Genomic DNA, 20,577 nt, shown 5'->3' with positions numbered 1-20,577 from the left:
ATGGGGTAGAAGGAAGGGGAAAGGGACAGATCTCCGAGAGACACCTTTTTGTGTAGTTCTGAGTTTTAAAGCCACATTATTACTACACAGACTGATATATATATATATATATATATATATATATATATATATATATATATATATATATATATATATCAAATAATAGCAAGGTTGGGGGGAAAAAACAACAAAAAATAGAATACAAACAGAAACAAATAAGTCTACTATTCAAGTGAATGACATAATCACACTGAAAATGGTGGAGAACTAACCCAAGCAACTTTTTAGCACAGTTCTTTTGATTATATACATTTAGGCTAAAGACAGAACACCATGCACATAAATATTGAACACTGGTTAGGTTTTTTTCCCCCACAGAAATATGGGTCAGAAATTTGGAAACTATTTTCTATATAATCAAGGATTGAGCAAATAAGTAACTATATACAATGGGGAGTCAATGTCAGGGAAAGTAATTATACATATAAAAAGGGAGTGTGGTGGATGGATAAAACAAACCCTGTGGAGTTGGACTATAATTGAAGTTTCATGATTGAATTCATGAAGGTGTCAGCATGAAGCCACAATTTTTAATATATACAGAGAGACAGATAAAGATGAATAACACACACACACACACACACACACACACACACACACCCTAATTTTATCCATTGAGAAGGAATGGAAGCAATGGTACCCTGGCATACTACTCAAATCTTGGTTTCTAAATACCATTTTTCATTAAAAAGAATCAGAATTCCTGCAGAAGATTATTCTGGAACATCTTGTGCCGGAAAGTAAGGAAGTGCTCAGGAATGACGAGGAAGGACATGTTAAAAGATTGATACGAGCCAATTTGACCAATCCGGGAAAATCCAAGCATCAAAATAAATAATAATAGTAAAGGATCATAACCTTGTCTTTCCCTATATGTGAAACTCTCCGTAAAGAGTCACTAGGAGGTGTAATTCCTGAGAACTAAGAGTCTGACTCCCTCTAGTAAATACAGGTGCACTTTTAACAGTTCACGGCTTGAAAAGGCATGACTGCAGGGTTAATGCTTTGTCGAGGAATGAAAGGCACCGAGTGAGGCATAGTTGCTGGACCAAGAGCACAAGGAAGTGGAGTCAGACTTAGGCACAGGTATGTGTGTGCTCACCCTGAAGAAAGGTCCCCTACTTTCCCTTACTGCTTAAACTCAAGCCATACAGTACAAAATGGCCTCCACCCTCTTCTAGCTTTCAGATACCTAAAATCAGTAGCTGTTCTTGGAAATCATATGCTTACAAATAATAGAATATGAAAGTCTATAATTGTAACCTGCCTTAGTTTACCCTACACTAACAGGAGCCCAGCAAAAAGCCCCAAGTTCCTCTAAAAACCCAGTATTCTCCCCATTTTAACTAACCTACCCAGAAACAGTAACAGAAACGGCAACAGAATATACTCAGTAATAGCTTAGATAATCTTTTAATCATTATATACTTACAACATAACTATCAATCAACTAATTATAGTTAGATATTAACATAACTGCTATTTTAGCTTCTGTAATAACGCTTTGCTAGGACTGGATACTTATCCCAACGAGGACCCCAACCCAGGAGTAGAGGAGGCTGGGGTCTAAGGGACTTTCCAATGCCCCTGCCTGGGAATTCCTTGTTTGGACTTGTTATCAGTTTCTGTGGAATTATCCTGCCTCAATGTACCCCTGCAGTTTTTGCCTTTATAAACCCTACCCAACTTCCCTTCAGGGCTGCAAGGCTTTTGGAAGCACTAGCCCCCTTGCAGCCGCCAGCTTTGCAATAAAGACTCCCTGAATTGGCATAACTGGTATCGTTGTGTGCCTGACTCACAAGCTTTGCTTTACAACAACCCTTACTGTATTCACATGTATGTGAGAACTACGTGTGTCTGAGAAGCGACAGAAGAGCCATGCCGTGGAAGAAGCAAGAATCTCTGATATCTAGGTCAAGCAGACAGATGGCATTGTGAGGTGAGGGAGATTGGGAGTCACACACACACACACACACACACACACACACACACACATGCGTGCGTGCCAGGAAATGGGCTGAAATGATCCAACGTGAAGGGGCTAGTGAACAGCAAGCCCAAACATTAATGTGAGCTAAGACATGAAAGAGGAAATGAGTTGACTGGATGTCTATCACGGTCTTCCTGCTCAGCTTCCCTTCCTGGTAACAGGACACTTTTTTGTGCAGCAAACCCAATCCACACATGGATCCCACCCCCATTTGTGCAGGGGAGAGGGAACATATGTCCCAGGCTGGAGCAGTCAGTGTGCCCGGTATGCCCCTGGCCACGGTGGTTACTTCCACCTGCGTGCCTGACCTAAATAAAGCATAATCCTAGTGGCAGTGCGTCCAAGTCTGGAATGTACATTTGCATCCCCCGGGGATCTTTTAAATATGATGATTCTGATCCAGTAGGTAGCAGGTAGGGCTTGCGATTCTGGATTTCTAATAAGCTCCCAGCGCTGCTGCTGCTGCTGGTCCAGGGTCCCAATTTTGAGCTTTAAGGCTCTTCAGACACTTTCTGCGGGAGTTATCAGGAAGGCAGTGCTCTTTACGTCAGCGTGGCTACACCAGCAGACTGTGATTCTGGGGCTGTCGGCTTTTCTACAAGTTGCAGGAGGTTTGTGCTGAGCTTCCTTCGTTCATGTCTTTGTGTGTTCTCTGTTATTAGATTACACTCTCACAGAACACAGGAGCTCTCTATTTATCATCTGTCACACCCCACAAGGCCTTAGTTGGTGTTTTAGAGAGATGCATAGTCAGTGTTCTCCGACAACTAACTGGGAAGGAAATTTCAATTCCTTACATGAAAGAGATGGAGAAGATATTTTTAATGAAGTGGTGAAGGATGTGAGAGAGAAGGCTCCGTTATTCACTACGATGCTGTCCTCTGGATACCCCTGAGACAGCGCTACATCCTGAACCCACGATTCTATGAGAAACTAGCATCACTCCCATAATCCCTCAAGTGGGTCATTATGGAGAATCACAAGCCAATACCCCTGAAGTACAAAAGAACAAACCCCAAAGATAAGATCAAAGAAGCTACAGGAAAATATATTAATCCGATTTCCAGATCTATTCAGTGCTTCCCAGGAGATTCCTAAAATAAACACTATGGTCTCTAACATGGCATCTACAATTGACATTGCCAATTTATTTTTTTAAGCCAAAAGATGGAAGTTTAAAAAAAAAAAAAACCACAAACAACAAAAAAAACAATTCTTGGAAGTGTGTGTGACTAACTCACCATTATATCTTTTCACGTGTCCAGGACAAACAAGTCCAATGGATTCACTTTCCTTCAAGACAAGAATCCAGAGGTATCCTCCTTATTTATAGAGAATCCCAACTTCCAACTCCCTTACTTAGATGTAATCAAGATGTTTTTAAAGGGGAAAATACCTTCCCTTTTTTAACCGAGGCCTGATTTAGAAGTCCAGGGACTTTAAAGATCAGGCAATTATTTTCCTTCTTGACCAATTTAAGTTTCAGCCCTTCATAAAAGTCATATTTAATACTAAAAACTAATATGGAGAAAGCACCTAATTCAACCCATTTAATAACCTAGTCACACATACACACACACACACACACACACACACACACACACGTGCGCGCGCGTGCATCTCCTAAAAGGTAAACTCCCCAAGGAGAAGTGCACACATAATAATCCTAGGTTCTCCTATTTTTCTTTCAGGCCACCCAGTCTGCAGGATGGGAGTGTTCCCTTCCGCTCCACTCCTCCCAGAGAGGTCACTCTCAGCTTTCCAATTCTTCTGCCAGTGAGTCAAAAATCCGACTAGGAGAGGTGATTAGGAAGCCTGATTGTAGGTGCATATCTGAACTGTGTTCTGCCATTCTGTATTCCATTTGTCCAATTCCTATCCCTTTCGATTGATTCAAAACTTAGAGCAGAAAAGAAAGGGTATGATTATCGGTCACCCCTTCAAACATCAAAGGCTAACAGCTTCTACAGACAAATATAATCCTTATAAATTTATTCCTAAATAATTTAACACAGCTTTTAGATTACAGGTATTTTTCCATCAAAAACAAGAAAGAAGTATTTTTCTTTTGAGCATGACGTGATCCTGCGATCTCAGACACGGACTCCAGAATGACTATGTGCTGACATATTTATTGTGTGTGCATATAAAACAGTATCCTGATAATTTAATCCTACGTTCATAGTGCTCCCTTTTCACTCTGACCCACAACAAAATCTGTGATCAATTCATTAGTATCTTTCATTAGCCAGAATTCCTTACTTAATTAAGTCTTTCCTCAATCTCTTCAGTAAAGATTAGAATATCATAAATCATAGTTTTTGAAGGCATTTCTATAGAGAAAGAAAGTCATGAAGACAACACATCAAGTTTTCTGGACAAATAACATGACCCTGGTGTGGAATTTAAAGAATCTAAAGAACAGATTTCAGCCCACTTTTAAACTTTATTTTAAATATCAGGAAGGCTTTTGACAGAAACTGTACATTTAACGATTCAAGATTAGCTTAAATACAGGAATACAGACAGTATTGTTGATTTAAAGGAAATTCATATCCTTTCAGTACCAGACAGGTAGATGACAAAAATGATATATGACATGGTAATTTGGAAATTAGTGAAAGAAACTTGCAATTTTGGCTCTGATAGTATTAGACTCACTCTCCCAATGGAAGCAACCATGAAACTGGACAAAATATACGAACAAGCATTGAACAGACAGCATAGGGCTGTGCTCCTTGGTTAAGAGAAATGCATGGACGCCACACTAATCTTGGCTTCCTGATGGGAAGCTCTCTCCAGATCACAGCACAGGGAGGTGGAGTCAAAAAGAGAGCAGGGGTCTCACTGGGTGGGTGAAACAAAGGGCAGAGATAGGGTCTGCTGAGCTTGCTGGAGTGTGAAAGGAGGAGGTAGTGGAGAAGGGGAGCTGTGCAGAGGAAAAAACACTAGAAATCTGCACATGGGTCTCTTTAAGTATTTGGCTGAATATTAGGATGCACCAACGCTGGGTACAACTCCAGGAAAGCCAGCAAATTATAACTATTGAGGGGCTGTGGAATGAAAAGAGTACCTACAGGCCACATGAAGCTGGGAGACGCTGGAGTTCCAACTAGACATAGTGAAGAGGCTTCACTGAACACTCAGGTTACACAGAAGGTTAGGCCTGAGGGGTAGGGCTACCCTAAATTGACAAACAATGTAAAGATGTTCATGTTTCTGCATGATCAAGGCTTTCTGAGCAAAGAAAAAAATGGCACCTGGGTTCAATGATGAGTGTATAGATCCAGATTTCTGGAATGATATAGAAATTTATCTCCAAGATCTATGTGTTTACATCAAAAGGTAATCAAACCTGGAGCCATTTATTTACTGTCCAAAAGTAACTTACCCTCCCTCCCTCCCTCCTTCTCTCCCTCCCTCCCTTCCTCCCTATCTCCCTTCCTTCTCTAGAGGGGAAGAAGCACAGCTGTGCAAGAAGCTCCTTTATTAACTCCAAGATTAATAATTCCGGGTGTCTCTCATGTGCTAGACACCCCCCCACCCCATACATGTAGGTGGCATCTGCCCTCATCATATAACCCCCTGGGGAAAATGGAGCATGGAAAACCAATGCAAGACATTCTGTGGGTAAATAATCAGTCAGATCCAGAAATCTTGTGTTGATTGTCAGGATAAAATAAATACAGATATAAAAACTTACTACTGTAGTTATAGAATAAGCATTACTTTAGGCCTACCCTAAAAAAACTAAACAAATAAGTCTCCAAAGAATCAACCTGCTTCTCCAAATTAAGACAACAAATCCCAGATTCTCAACAGCATAATGTCTACAATGCCCAAAGTGTAATAAAAAATTGGCAGACAAGTGAAGAAAATGTAATATGGAAAAGAAAAAGTCAATAGAAACCGTCCCAGAGATGACATAAATGTTGGTGAAAATCGGGTAGATATTTTTGCCCAAGTAGAGGGCTATCTTATCTTTGCATCATGATTCAGGAACTACCTGAAGCAAAGTCTCAAATTTTTCTCCAAGACACAACTTTGAATCTATACTCAAATGTTCAAAAAGTACCCCACTGAAATCTTCAATCATTGAAGACAGGCTTTGATCTGGAAGATCTTATGACAGGTGTTACCAACAATCCAACTCTACCATAAAATAATCTTAATTTAGCTTTCTTGTCTTATTTACTTGTTAGCTGTTTATATACCAGGGGACAGCCCTGATGAATTAGCTGCAAACTGAATCCTTAGACAACTAAATAACATGTTGAGTCAGGCTGTTAAGAATTATCTATGAACACTGAAAAACATCAGCTTTAAACTTTGGCTTTATTTATTCATTAATTAAAACAGTAATAATTATGTGCTTACCATGTGCCAGATACTATGCATATGATAAGTGAAACATGGCCTAACTTGACATATATGAAAACAGATACTCTAGTACTCTAAGAGACATTGTAGAGGTCTTAGAAAATTATTCTACTTGTTTGGGGTTGAGATTGAATCATAAAGGATGAACAAAAGTTCCTCCAGATATCAAATCTGAAAGTTTTACTGGTAGAAGTACACATTTGGGGTTTGGGCATGAATGATTTGGAGCTTGTTTTTTTCTTGATATTAACTGACCAATTTGTTCCGTTCTTTCAATATCTGTTCATTTACCTTTGTTTTAAATGTTTATATTTAAATGTTTATGTATTGGGGATTTTTATTGTAAACGACTTCAAACCCCTTTTGGAAATATTTCTATAATGCAAGTACAAGGAATAATAGCAGTAGAGGACGCTCCTTACATACCTTAATTTCTATATGCATGTTGAGTTTAGTCACTTATACCTTAAGTTTGTTTCTGAATATACTTTGGGTTTCCTTGCATTTATAGAACACACACAAAAGAAGGAAATCATAAAAGACATATTGATCTCCACTTATCATACTTATTTGTTTCTGAACACAAAAACCACCACACCAAATATAACATGCAGTCAAGAGTAATTTTAACTCCAAATTTCCCTTAGTAAAATGCACCAAAAATTTTCTTGCAACTTCTAGAACCTTCAACATTAGGAAAACTCAAAAGGGCTTTTATACACCATTGCTTTTAAAAATGTCCATTCACTGCCGTGAATAGCTATCAGCCTCTCAGCTATGTATGTGTGAATCCGGTCTGAGACTGAGGATGCAAACAGCCTGCTCACTGAGCCTTAGTTTAATTTTAGTTCAAGAATCCTTCCTTTTATAAAAACTCACACATACAAATAAATTACCTTTACACTAATGTAAATGAAACCTTATGATTTCAGTTAGAGTATCTGGAAAAATTCCTGGGATCCTTCATAATGTTGTAAATAAAATCCATGGCAGTATCTGCAGGCATTTTTGTATGTATGGAATGGATGCTTTAAATGACTATAGATGCTGATAGAGGATAACAAGGCATGTAATAATAGTAAGAAGTAACTGCTGTCCAAATAGATTTTTTTCTGCCTTCCTCTCCTTCAAAGGTAATGGAAAAGGAATAAAACAAACATGATAGAGGGTCCCCAGTTTCCCCACTGCCTGTACCCTTGCCCCCGTTTCTTTCTTTTTCACCATCTACCATGCCCTATGAACTTTAACTCTTCATAAACCACAGGGCTTTCAAAAGCAGTCCTCAGAGAATACCACCATTCTGGTGTTTATTGAGTCCTTAAGTGAGAGGAATGAAAAAGGAACAACCCCCAGTGGCTACTGGAGATTAAGGTAGAAAACTGCCTGTGGCAGAACTGCAAGGTCCCATATTCAGCTTTCCCATATCCTATAGAAGCTCTGACCTGGCTTCAGTTGGAGAGTCATCACCTGGTTTGCAGGGTCTCTCTGGCAACACATTTAAATGAAACCTTTGATCTCTATTTGTACTACTTAAATAATTTTCTCTTGGCAGTGTATTCTGTATGCAACTTAGTAAATTACCTTTGAAGATATGAAGCAAATGTACTCTGTTCACTTTAGCTACCTTAAAGCAAAAAATTTATAGAATTTATAACTGTACAAAATACTACAAATAGAAGGCATATAAAAAAAATTGGTTTCTAAAGCTCACTTATCTACAGAACATCAATAGGTGAATGTTACGATTTCAAAATTCTGTGTGGATGGTAGTAATGCTAATGCCAGTTCTCATCGGTCAGAAGAAAATCTCCAATATGTCTTGCATAATACTGCCCCTTGATAAGAGTACAGGGTAGGATGGTGGTCTTATTTCATCTCGGTAGTCAGTAATCTGTCTAGTATAAGATCAACAAATATTTAAGATTAACAGAATGAAAAATCATTTTGACGACAACACAAAAATAAAATAAAGAAAATTGTTACACTAAGCTGTGTAATCCTTAGCACAGTGTAGAAAAATTCAAACAAGCCTTTACATTAGAATGCAAAGTATTACAAACAGCACAGCCATCTAACAAACTGAATATCCTAAAAATGAAGAAAATGCAGTTGGTCCATTTTTAACATTTTAATATTTTGTAACATTTTAGGATCATTTCTATTTTGACCTCTAAAAGGAAAAGTTGCCTATAATACATTAATATTGAACTAAGATATACAATGGAAGATTATATAACATTTTTTAATTTTCATTTTATATTCTACAAATTTAACATTTTCAATAAAATAAATTTAGATCCAATGATGTCAACTCTGAGCACAATAAAACAAATTTATCTTACCTCAAAGCCTACTTGTCTGAAGCGGTAAAACAAACCTGTCATTAGTTGTGGGCACATCTTTTTGTCTATTTCCCTTCGGAAAGAATTCAGAAGCTGCAGCCAGGCTTGACCCTCAGGCACTAAGGGGCTCTAGCGCCTTAGCACACCCGGGTTTTGCTCATGGCCAAGGGAGAAACCGAATGGGGGGGAAGCCCCTATTTTCAGAACTTGTTTCCCTTGGCCCTCTTTATAGGAAGTCTGTCACGCTTTAAAAATGCAATTAAATGTTTGTGTGAAGGTGACTCACATGTCAGCCACTAGGCAAACACCACACGAGGCGTTAAGAAGCTAAATGGGTATTGATGATGGAATTTCCTCAACAAGTATGCATATCATTTCTTAAATTTAAAACTTTTCTTAGTAGGTGGTCAGAAAAGATCTATCAATAGTTGATTTCCTGTTTTATTCAGTTAGTAAGAAGATTCACATATTGTTTGTTATCTGTTAACTTGAGCCACAAAGGAAAAAAAAAGTAAAGGCATTTTCACAATCTGCTGGATACTACAACAGAACTAAGGAAAATTAATTTCCTTCCAGCCAAAAGGACATAAGCGACACTTCCAATCCTGGGTAGTGCAAGAGTAAAGCCCTATATGTCAACTACAGGGACACTTTATGTAACAACCTGAGTCCCTAACAAGCAATAATACATTCTGGAGGTCAGTAAAAGAATTTCTTCTTTAAAATATCAACTAGTGTTAGAAGAGAAAACTGCAGGGCAAGCTGAGTTTCTCTGGCTTTTCTAAATAGAAATAGGTTCTTCCCTGGATAGGATTCACACAGGGTGACTTACCAAGTTGAAGTATAGCTTGAGAAAAAAGCAAAGAGAATGACTTTCTGATACAGGTAAAGTTATGAGCCATTTTCAGCAGAATTTTGGAAATAGCCTGGAGGTAATCTTTCCCTGTAATGAAGAAAACCCCAAAGCTTGCAGTCCAGTGACCTTCAGTCATACTATAATGACTAAAGGAGGTCACTTGTAACAGCATTCCTTCCCCCAAAAAGAAAATGGAAACCTACTTTAACATTTTCAATGACATCATAAAGAGAAAGCAGAGTCCAAAAATCATCTTCTTACTAAAGGGAAGGAAGGAGGTATGAGAGATTCACACTGACAGGGAGGGGTATTTTATCCAGGACATTGTTCTGAATTTCCAGTGCATGGAGATTATAAAGGGGAAATTATTTTTAGGCAGGTTTAGTACCATTTTTAATGCCCTCAGATACTGCAGCTCCTTATTGCCTGTAGGGCACACACTGCCACGACCCTACCCTTGACTTTGACATACCCCAATAACAGGAAGATTTCGTTTCTATAGATTTTTCTTATGTCTAGAAGTTCTGAGCAAGATCTTTCCTGACAAACCAATACCTGGATGCCAGAAACAACTGCCAAGAGAATTTTGATTGTTTAAGCCTTTGAACCTCACATATCCAGGAATTAAGCATAGTCCAAATAACTTCATAATGACATAAAAGACCCACCAAAACAAGTTCTTAGACCACACAGAGAAATCTTGCTATTTGAGGGATTAAATTCTTCTTGAAAATTTTGTTGACACAATAGTAATATTTTTACCAAGAGCATATGCATGCTAGATGCTGGAGAGATTGGAGTGAGCAAAGCAGACATATTCCTCCACCATTGTCAAGTTTACAGTCTAGCAGGGAGGAAAATTTAAAATGAAAGTACAATGAGCTATGAACACTGCAATAATAGTGGAAATACAGGAAGCTTTAAAGGCATGTAGCAAGACCCCATAGTATTTTTCAAACTTTTAAAACCCAATCCATAGTAAGAAATATATTTACATTGTAACCCAGTTCCCACATATCTGCAGTAAAATAATACACACAAATGTATGCATAGATGCACCCATGTATAATTAAAACTGGAAAATCTTCATGAAACAATATTTGCCATTGCAATATGTGACAAACTATGATATTTTCTATTCTGTTTTTACTCTTCCAGCCTTGAACCACTAAACTGATTTTAGGATCCCTGTATAGGTTTTGACTTGAAATCTGAAAAACACAGACTAGTGGTATTTCTAAGTCAGCTGCATCACTTGCCAAAGATACAAATTCCTGAGCCCCACCTAAAACTAGAATCCATGAAAGAGGGTCCCAGAAAGCTGCATTTTAGCAGGCTCTCCAGATTGATTCTAAGGCATATTAAAGTTTGGGAACCCTTGGTGTCATTTAATCTGAGATCTAAAGGAACCCGGAAGTTATTTGGACAGCGAAAGGATAGAAAAATACTTTTGCCGGAAGTCATGGTAGATATAAAGACTGAGTGCATAAGGGGGAGCATGATATGTTTAAGGAAGCTCAGTGGAACAGGGATCTAGGGCATTATGGGGTGGCACGAGGATGGAGAGGTAGGCATGTCTCATTCTGCAAGCTCCCTCTTCTAGTCTGTTCCACGCCACCTCAGGAATAAAATGTGAGTGTTCAACCTTAAAAAGGAAATTTTTACACATGCGACAACATGGATGAACTTTGAAGACATTATGCTAAGGGAAATGAGCCTGTCACAAAAAAGATACATACTGTGCGATTACACCTACATGAGGTACCTAGAGTAGTCAAAATCATAGAGACAGAAAGTAGAATGGTAGTTGCTGGGGACTTGGGGAAAGGAGGAATGGAAAATTGTTGTTTAATGGGTAGAGTTTCAGTTTTTTAAGATGAAACGAATTGTGGAGGTTGGCTGCACAACAACGTGAATGCATTTAGCACTAGTGTACTTTATATATATACACATGGTAGGGATGGTACAGGTATGTGTATTTTACCACAATTTTAAAAAGAATACAGGAGACCAAGGGTCCTGAGCTGATATTTGACCTTGACTAGTATTTTACTCTTTTCCCAATGATACTGAACTCCCCTTAGTTCTAGAAGCAACCACTCCCTTTTGGGCAATCCATGCACTAAAACTATAAACGCTTCTTTCTTTTGTTTTTTGATTGTTTGTTTGTTTGATTGTTTTTTTAAGCTTATAAAAACTTTCTACATTTGGAGGATGAGAGATGAGAGAGAATGGAGAGAAAAGTCAATGACAATTTAACCTTGTAACTCTGCAACTGTCTCAATGGAAAAGAGATGAAATTGATGAAACACTCCAGTTTTTGGCTACAGATGATAAACTATCTTCCAAGGGTAGCAAATACTTATTCCTGACAAATAGTTTTCTTTAGAAAGCTTTTCCTTGTGAAGGGAAATTTGACATAAAACAGTAATCTCTAACTTAACAAATATTCCCATTTTTGGGTGCCATCACTCAATGTTTCCCAAATCTAGCATTGAATTGCACATCGGAATCTTCTGAGAACCCTGAAAAAGAGTCATCCCTGGCCCCACTCCAAATCTACTGGAGCACATCACCCAGCAGTGAACCAGTGGCTGTGTATTTTCAAAGCTTCCAAGGGCATCTTTATATGTAATCTCCTTGGAGAAATCACACTCAAAGGAGGGACAGTTATGAAAATGGCTGCCTGAGCACATGCTCTAACCTCTCTCCACCGTCTCAAAATCCCTTTGAAACGATTGAACATAAAAGCATGAAATATCCATAGCAGCACTAAACAACCAGGATGAGTTCCATCAGCAGACCAGAACACTAAGGAATTTCCGGAAGATATAAAGCAGATGGAATCAGTAAAACCCAAAATTGCTGAAGAGCTTTACATGAACAGGATTATTACATTGGAAGTTAGTGTGTGTTGCTGGCAGAGTCTCAGGATATCGCCTAGATTAGAGGCGGCGGCACATGTTAGCAGCAGATCTGGGTTGGCTATCCGGTAATTATTGAAGGGCTTGGTAATAGTCTGCCCGCCTCTCACTCTCAGGGTGGCTAACTCCTGAACTCTCCCTAGATGGAAAGTGATGAGAGAAGAAGGTCAGTGCCCTGGGCAAGTTCTGGCGGCCACGACAAAGAGGAGCCCCATTCTCAGAAGGCAGGTTTCTTGTGCACATCCCAAAGGGAAGTCCAACTGGGTGGACACCCTCCCTTCTCCCCGCCCTGCATCTGCAGACAGAGATCCTGTGCAATTTGCATTCACAGTGATGTTTTTAAAGTTATGTTGAGGAAACAACTCCATCTAGACTCATTTATAAATATGAACTACCATCCAAAAACCATGGCAATAAAGAAACAAAGGAAAAAAAGCATTTTTGTTTGTTTCTTTCTTTTGTTCCGAAAACGAATACAGGTATAAACTCCAAGGGAAAAAAAGTAAATTCTACAAATCAAATAAAACTTTACCTTACTCATAAAATAAGATTAAACCATTAGGGAAAAATATACTTAGACTACTTAGAAACTGAGATCATGAGAACCAAGAAAAACAAAACGAATCTTAACCAGAAAAACCCCAGAAGAAGTGACCAGTGGAATGAACGCGTCTGAAGAATGAATTAGTTTTAACGGATCCCCTTGATTAACCACAGAATATTCCCTTTAAGGTGATCATCATAAAACGGACTCTGGCAGGCCCCTCCAGCATTGTGTGGGCTGGAGGAAGGCCCAGGGTTAGAATGGAGTAAGGGATCAGGGGAGGGGGGATCTCACTTCAGGTGCCCAGAACGTGACCCAGGGGGTCCACCCTGAGCCCGGTCCATCAGCTTGTCCAGGCTGTGCCCTCTATCACTGGTGTCTCAGTCCCCTTCATTCCCTAAGGCCTGCTCTGCACTTGGAGTTCAGTGCAGGTACATCTCCCTCAAAGAAGGCTTCCTTCATGCCCAGGCTGATTTACATTTGCTAATATCCCTGCATATCACCACAGCCAAGCTTTGTTCACTGTTATAATTACCTATTTGTGTTTCTGTCTTTCTCACGCTTTGAGGGATATTTGAACCAGAAGCACTGGTTCTATTCAGATACACAGACATGAATATTTGTCATTCGTTCTCTAAATATATCTCACATGCCTACTGGTAGAACTTAAGTGCACTGTTCTAACATCTGCAGGAAAACTTACAAAAAGAGTTCTGTCCACCAAGCTCACCACTAACTATAGGTACCCATTCAACCATGTAGTCGTTCTCTGAACTCAACAGGGTGCCATCACATTTTGGAACTTTCTGAATTTCTGCCTGGTACCTAATAGTTCATGCACATGGACCTCTAACAATCCAGTAACTTGGTTAAAACCTAGAGGCCCTATTATGTAACAGTCAGTGCATTTTTGTCTCCCCCAAATGGACAAACAATTGGATATTTTCATTGCTGAATGCTATCTGAGAACTTTCCAGAGGGAGTCCTACAAGGTACGGACTTCCAGCTTTACACTGCTCTTTCTGCTGTTCTCAGCCCCTGTGATCCCTGGGCCCCTGATCTGTAAACCCAGGCAACTGTGTTATGCCAGGACTACCGCAGGGCCTTCAGGCCCTAAAAAAATACTGTCGTTATCACTACAGATCATCCAATGGCCCAGCTCTCTGACATAGTTGTGTCTTGAGTAACGTTCACAGAAAGGTTTTCAAGGTTTGCATGCTCCAATTTTTCCCCCTCAAACCCAATATATTCTCTATACCGTCTCCTGGACGGCGTACACCATGGGACAGAGCAGAAAACATACCTACTTAGCCTCACAAGCATATCAGCTGAAAGCACTAACGGAGGGTAAAGGGCTAAGCCCTCTTAGAAACACAGAGAAAGCAATTAGAAAATGAAAGCCCTGAAATTGTTGACTCACTTTGCTGGCGATTTCTTGCAAAATCATGATTTTTAAAGAAAGTTATAAATAGTAATCCCATCAATGATATCTTTATTTTGCTGAGTGAGTGAAACTTCTTTACAGGTTGGGAAGAAAATTCCCTCAATACAAGCTATTAAAACTGACTCCTGTAGAGTCAGCGTTACTGAGCAAGGGCTAGCTGTCCAGCCACACAGAAGCCAATCCTAGGGCAGCGGCTTTTGACAAAAGAAAAGGCTTTATTTGTGAGTTGACTGACAAGGGGACAGGAGGCAAAGCTCAGATCTGTCTCTGGGATCCAGGGTTCAGGGCAGGTTTAAGGGGTTTCAGTACCAGATCTCCCTGGACAACAGACCCTTTGCTTCTAAAAGGGTTCTGATGTTTGGATCTGGTCCTTTGGTTCCATGATTGGGGAGCAGTTAAGGGTATATAAGTGTCACTTGTAAATTTTGGTTCTGAGTCTTGTCAGAAACAGGATAGTACCAGTTTGAGCTAGTTCTGCTGTTACACCAGTATCCTGGGCACCTGGGAACATCATAACCCCTACACACAAATGTATATCTCTTTTTAAATTACTGCCCATAAGCAAGACAAGAAGCAAAACTAGTGAGTTCCACAGCAAGTAGGGGGAATCTAAGGATTTGCAGCACCTTAAGCCGCTAATATTGTGAGACATGAGAAACAACATATTGTGAGAATGAGAAACTATCCTCTCAAAACAGTTGGTCTTCAGGTAGAAATTCCCTAAAGAAAACTGAATGTCCCTTCCAGTGCCATTGAAAATAAATCCTACCTCCCCAACAAGACAGAAAGGCAGCTGGAAGGGCATTCAACATAAACAGAAAAGAAGATTGAAAGTCTTTCTGAACATTTTAATATTTTTTCCAGAGAAGAGAAAAAGAGAGAAAGATTAAGGATATTTTCACCTATTTGTGAAGTTCACCATCTGGATTTAACCTCTAACTTTTAGAAATATCGTTCAGACCTACGGGGTTAACACTTAGGTATGATGAAGGAGGGAGAAGATGATAACAGAAAATGCACAAAAACTAAACTTGTTTTTAATAATCAGACGCACAGACCCAGAAGTCAGGAAGAGATGTGCTCTAAACTCTTTTATACTTAATTCTTACCCTCCTATAAAAGCAGATTCAAAGAGCATCCTTGAAGTGAAACTAAAGAACGGAGGGGTGGTTATAAAGCTTAGTTCTGACTGCGTGGCTAAGGGGAAGGAGGAGAAGGGAAGAATTAGGGAAGGAGGAGAGGTCCCTCCACATTGAAAAGTCTGCTGGTCTCAGCTCCACATTTCAGTACTGAGATTTCAGTACTGAAATCTCCCACACTGACACTTTATCACAATATAAAGGATGATATGCTTCAAAAACTTAGAAAACAAAATTTACACATTTATATATTCTAATATACAGTCTCTGAGCAGCATTCATTATAAGTAGGGATACCAAGTTAGAAGTTACGGCCTAATTAATTAGCAATTTGCTCTAACAAATATAGTCTGCTACATCAAAACTGCTTAGTCGCTATACACATTTAGATGATAATTTATGAAAGAAATTCTAATTCGACTGACTAGTGCAGTAAGTGTCAAATAAAGGACAGCGAAATATACGTTGAAATTTCCACCTTTTAGAAGAGAGCAACTCTGAAGTATAATTAAATGAAAAGCACATGCTATACTAATTTCATCATTAGTGGCAATAATATCCACCAGAGCTTTTTTTCTCCACAAAGAACTTGTCACAGCCAGCCCTCTCATTTTCCAATTTAAAATCTCACATGCCAAAAAATTCTCCAAGGTACTTACAATCTTAATTTAAAGCACTAGGACCCACACTATCAAGTTATTAATAAATGACAAGTTGGGAGTTTCCACTTACTTAGATATATTGTTGAAGCTGAGAAACAGACGTTGGAGGCAGGGCAAATTATCCACATCTCTCTAAAAGGAAACAGAAAGCAAAAATTCATCAGCTGAAAGAAAAAGAAATGTTATAAAGGTCTTCTTGCTCAGCTGTTGAAATATATCGTCATTTCTAGTTACTGCAACCTTGCTAGACCATTGATTTCTACTGGACATTGAGCTCCATTCTTCTCCACTGCAGATTAAATGGGAGGGTGTCAGCACATCCGCAGAACAAGCTGCACCGCTCACAAGGTAAGAAGAACGGAAGAGAACAGGCAGAGATGCTGCTGCTAGCCTCTTTAAGCGTGCTTTTGGGAAAGAAGCCAAAATGCTACTTCAGCATTTCAACTGTAGCACAAATATAGTATGATCAAACATTTGTTAAAAATCACTTTTAAAAGGAAGCCGTTCAAATACTTCCAATTTTAAATGGATGCAATTAGCTTTCTAAATAGTACAGAGAATTTTTTCTGCATGTGTGTGCACGCGCGCATGTGTGCGTGTGTGTGTGTGTGTGTGTGTGTATGTGTGTGTGTGTGTGTCCTCCTGTTGTAGTTTGAGCCTTGGCTGCTGTTTGCAAGTCAACAGGAGGGATATGAGAATGTCAAAGCTATTTACCTCACTACTCTCAAACCCTTGGAAATATACTGCTCAGTTACATATGAACCAATACACAGACAATATCCCCATAAAACTAAAGGCAGATCATAGTGAGTGTCACTGAAGGGCACCATAAGAGTAATTTCCAATCCAAGCAAGAATCAGAGGCTCTTACAATTGGAAATCTACGCTGTTCTGTTTAGGTACAGCACCCCAAAGGAAACCTCTGCTATTCAAATATAGTTCTACTCAGCAAATATTGAAATGTTTGGCCCAAATGATTTTTTAAAATCATAAAGTAATACAAAGCTACCTAATTTCATTAAGTGAAAGACACAAACCTTCTGAAAAGTATGACATATACTGGAGTAACAGAATCTTAAGAGGAAGCTTAGCAAATTACCTCACCTATAACTTCATTATTCACATGAGAACAAGTAAACAGTTGAGGTTGCAGGGGTATTGTGGGAATGCGTGGGAAGGTGACCTAGTAGTACATGCTGTCTTAGAGGCTGAGGCAGGACAAGATTCCACGTATCGTGACTTCCAATGCTATGCTCTTCAAAATACTACAGACTGGCACTTCTCATATAAAATGTTTGTTGTTTTTAAGGGCAATATCGTTTACAGTAATTCCTAGTTATATGAGTTTGGATAATGCTAATATAAATATATACATTTTACATATTATTGTGACCAATATTTAAACCCAAATCAAAACCCATTTTACTGTTTCCGTTAGGACATCATCCTTCTTCCTCCTTCCTTTCTTCCTCCCTTTTAAAACTCCATTTCCAAGATCCCAGTAAGAATTTAGGCAAGTGCATTAAAATTACAGACAAGCCCAGCTTTTCTAAGAATGGTTCATTTATTTATTTTTAAAAGCTTGTTATACAAATAAAATACAAAAGTGATGGGATTGTGGCAGAACCAGCTCTCACTGGTTTTTGAGAGAGTATAGGAGAAATGAATCTGGTTTTAAGGCATTCTCCCATGTGGCTTCCTTTGTGTGCCATTCTCCAACCTTCTCTCAATCCCTAAGACCCTAAACAGTGTAAAACAAATGCAACTGCAGAGACAAAATCACTGGCTATGTATACCACTCAATCCACATTACCATTCTCAGGCCCACCTCTGGAAAGCCTGTTCCCATAGCTGTGAGTTATTTTAGAGTCTTTCAACCATGGTCAAGGAATAGGTCTGCATAAAACAGGAAGGCAGCCAAAGTCCCCCAAGTGGATGACAGGGCTACATGTTGGCAAACTTCTTGAATCATCTGTACCAGCCAGCTACCGTATTTCCCCATGTGTAAGATGCACCCTTTTTCAAAAAATTTGGGGTCTAAAAACTGGGTGTGTCTTATACAGTGGTTGTAGATTTTTTTACTTGCACTTCCCGCTTTTGTCGTGCTTGTTTTTGCGCTCATACAACCACTGTAAAAGACGCACCCAGTTTTTAGACCCCAAATTTTTCGAAAAAGGGTGCGTCTTACACATGGGGAAATACGGTACCTCTCTGATATTCCCAGAAGTGAGGGGGGAGTAGGGTGGAGGAGGAATGACAGACTAGTGGTAGGGCTCATTTTATTTACTCCAGGGCCCTATTTTCCAAAGGAACTGGTAGCTTACTTCCTATCTGGTCTCTAGAAGTATGGAGTCATAGCCAAATTGAAAGCCCTCTCTGTACTCTTGGGGAATCTCTTCTCCCCAATTCTGCCTTGAATGTACCTGATATATTTCTGGGCACAAGCATTGTTTGCTGACATCTAACTGGGAGAAAGTGAGAGTCAGTGGCCTGGATCTCTTTTGCATCAAGGCACCTTAATTAAATATATTTGTCTCTGAGTTCCAGCCTACCACCTTCAGAGACTACAGACACCTTTCAAGACATAAATCTTTACTATTAAAATATAAATTCAAATTACATAAAGTGATAATTTGTGAGAAAGATTTTAAGTTTATCTGATCAAATTTTAATGTTTTGTATTTATCTTCACTTATGAAAAAAAAATTTACCAGACATCTTTATCAAATTTTAAAAACTCAATAAGTATCATTACCTGATAGAGCTATGAAAAATACAACAAATTGAAAAACTAAAAATCAGAATCCAACTACATATATCCTTATAACTACTTTAATAGACACTCTTTCCAGAAATTTGAAAAGTAAAGTAATTACCCACAATCATTTTTATTATTCAAAATTTCATGTTTTAAGAAAATTATAACTTTTAAAAAAATTTTCTAGCACTTCTGAGATATACTTTGCAATAAATTACTAGCATTATAATAGACTAAAAGAAAACATATTTATCATATCAATTATCTAAGCATGAGTTATTTACAGGAAAAAAATAAAGAAGAGACTTCTAGAAAGATACTAGAAGATGGTTCCTGTAATATGAGAGAGTAAACCAAAGATGGAAAAACATAAGATCCAGGAAGTTGAGTCACCATTGGAGGGAAGCAAAGAAAAATCCAAAAATGACATCTACAGCACGCTTAAGAGCAACCAGTCAACATTAGAGACAGAGGACAAAGGGCTCTAGATGGGATACCTTCAAAGGATGAAAATGAAACAGATTACCTGACATCTTTGCCCATACACAGAGGAATTTTAGAGTTCTGTTGAGGAGTTTGGACATTAGTTAATGGTAGAACCCTCAACTAATGGGGGAAATGAGACAGTTATTAATGCCAAGGAAAACAAAAGTTTAATATCATGGTCCAAAACACACTTTGAAAAGTTCATCTTACTGTGCCAATCTTAGTCTATTATAGTATAAATTCATCAACTTGAATGAAGCCTCTACACTGAAAAGACACACCTTTAACCAGACCCTTAAGAAATCTCAAAAATAAATATCCTTCCTTTGCCCTCAAAGATATGACTAAGGCTACGTCAAGGTAGTGTGCTCTTCCTTCCAGTAAGTAATAATCTCAGCTTTTCTTTATCATCAGGTTGTTCTGGTGGTATTTGGGGGGAGCCAGCATTCTACAAACTGCTTACTCAAAAATATAATTAATATGGAATGATGGGGAAAGGAGAAATGGAGGGGTCAAGAATAATGTACAAAAGCTAAATTCTTATAGCTTTGAGATAAAGTTAGCACATTTATTTTATTGTCAAGCATTAAACCCTCCTAAAAATTCTTCTCTGGAGATAACAATATCACAGGCATAAAAACTATGGCAGGGCCGGCAGAGTGGTGTGTTGGTTAAGAGCTGGCTTGGGACACCAGAGGGCCCCAGTTCGGATCCCACATATGAGGGCCAGTGACACTGCCCTCTACAGCTAAGGTGCTGAACAACAGCTCGACCTGGAGCTGGGCTGCCATGAGTCGCTGGCGACAGCGTAGGCTGCAGTCCCCTGTGGCAGTGGGTTGCCATGGGCTACCGTGTGTAGCCAGCAGCCAGCGTGAACAGCCAGCAGCTGCCGTGAGCGGCCGTCCAGAGGCTGGTGACTGATCTGCCTCACCTGGGAAGAGCGCAATGATGGTACCAGCTTGGGCCAGTGAAGCAACATCCTCCACAACTAG

General features: G+C 39.1%; 1 protein-coding gene across 1 annotated transcript in view; it reads right to left on the bottom strand.

Moving 5' to 3' along the window:
- The window catches only part of LOC109393297 (leucine-rich repeat-containing protein 49-like), a gene marked incomplete at its 3' end in the record, with an annotated part of 120,212 nt that overhangs the window by 53,251 nt on the left and 46,384 nt on the right, over window positions 1-20,577 (bottom strand). The window contains exon 10 of the mRNA XM_019662364.1: window positions 16,412-16,473. Coding sequence (XP_019517909.1) covers window positions 16,412-16,473 — 62 coding nt within the window. The remainder of the gene's footprint in view (window positions 1-16,411; window positions 16,474-20,577) is intronic.

Source organism: Hipposideros armiger, unplaced genomic scaffold (assembly GCF_001890085.2).
Source record: "Hipposideros armiger isolate ML-2016 unplaced genomic scaffold, ASM189008v1 scaffold_373, whole genome shotgun sequence".
Lineage (NCBI taxonomy): Eukaryota > Metazoa > Chordata > Mammalia > Chiroptera > Hipposideridae > Hipposideros > Hipposideros armiger.
Note: the sequence above shows the minus strand (reverse complement) of the source record. Positions and strands in the feature narration are given on the sequence as shown.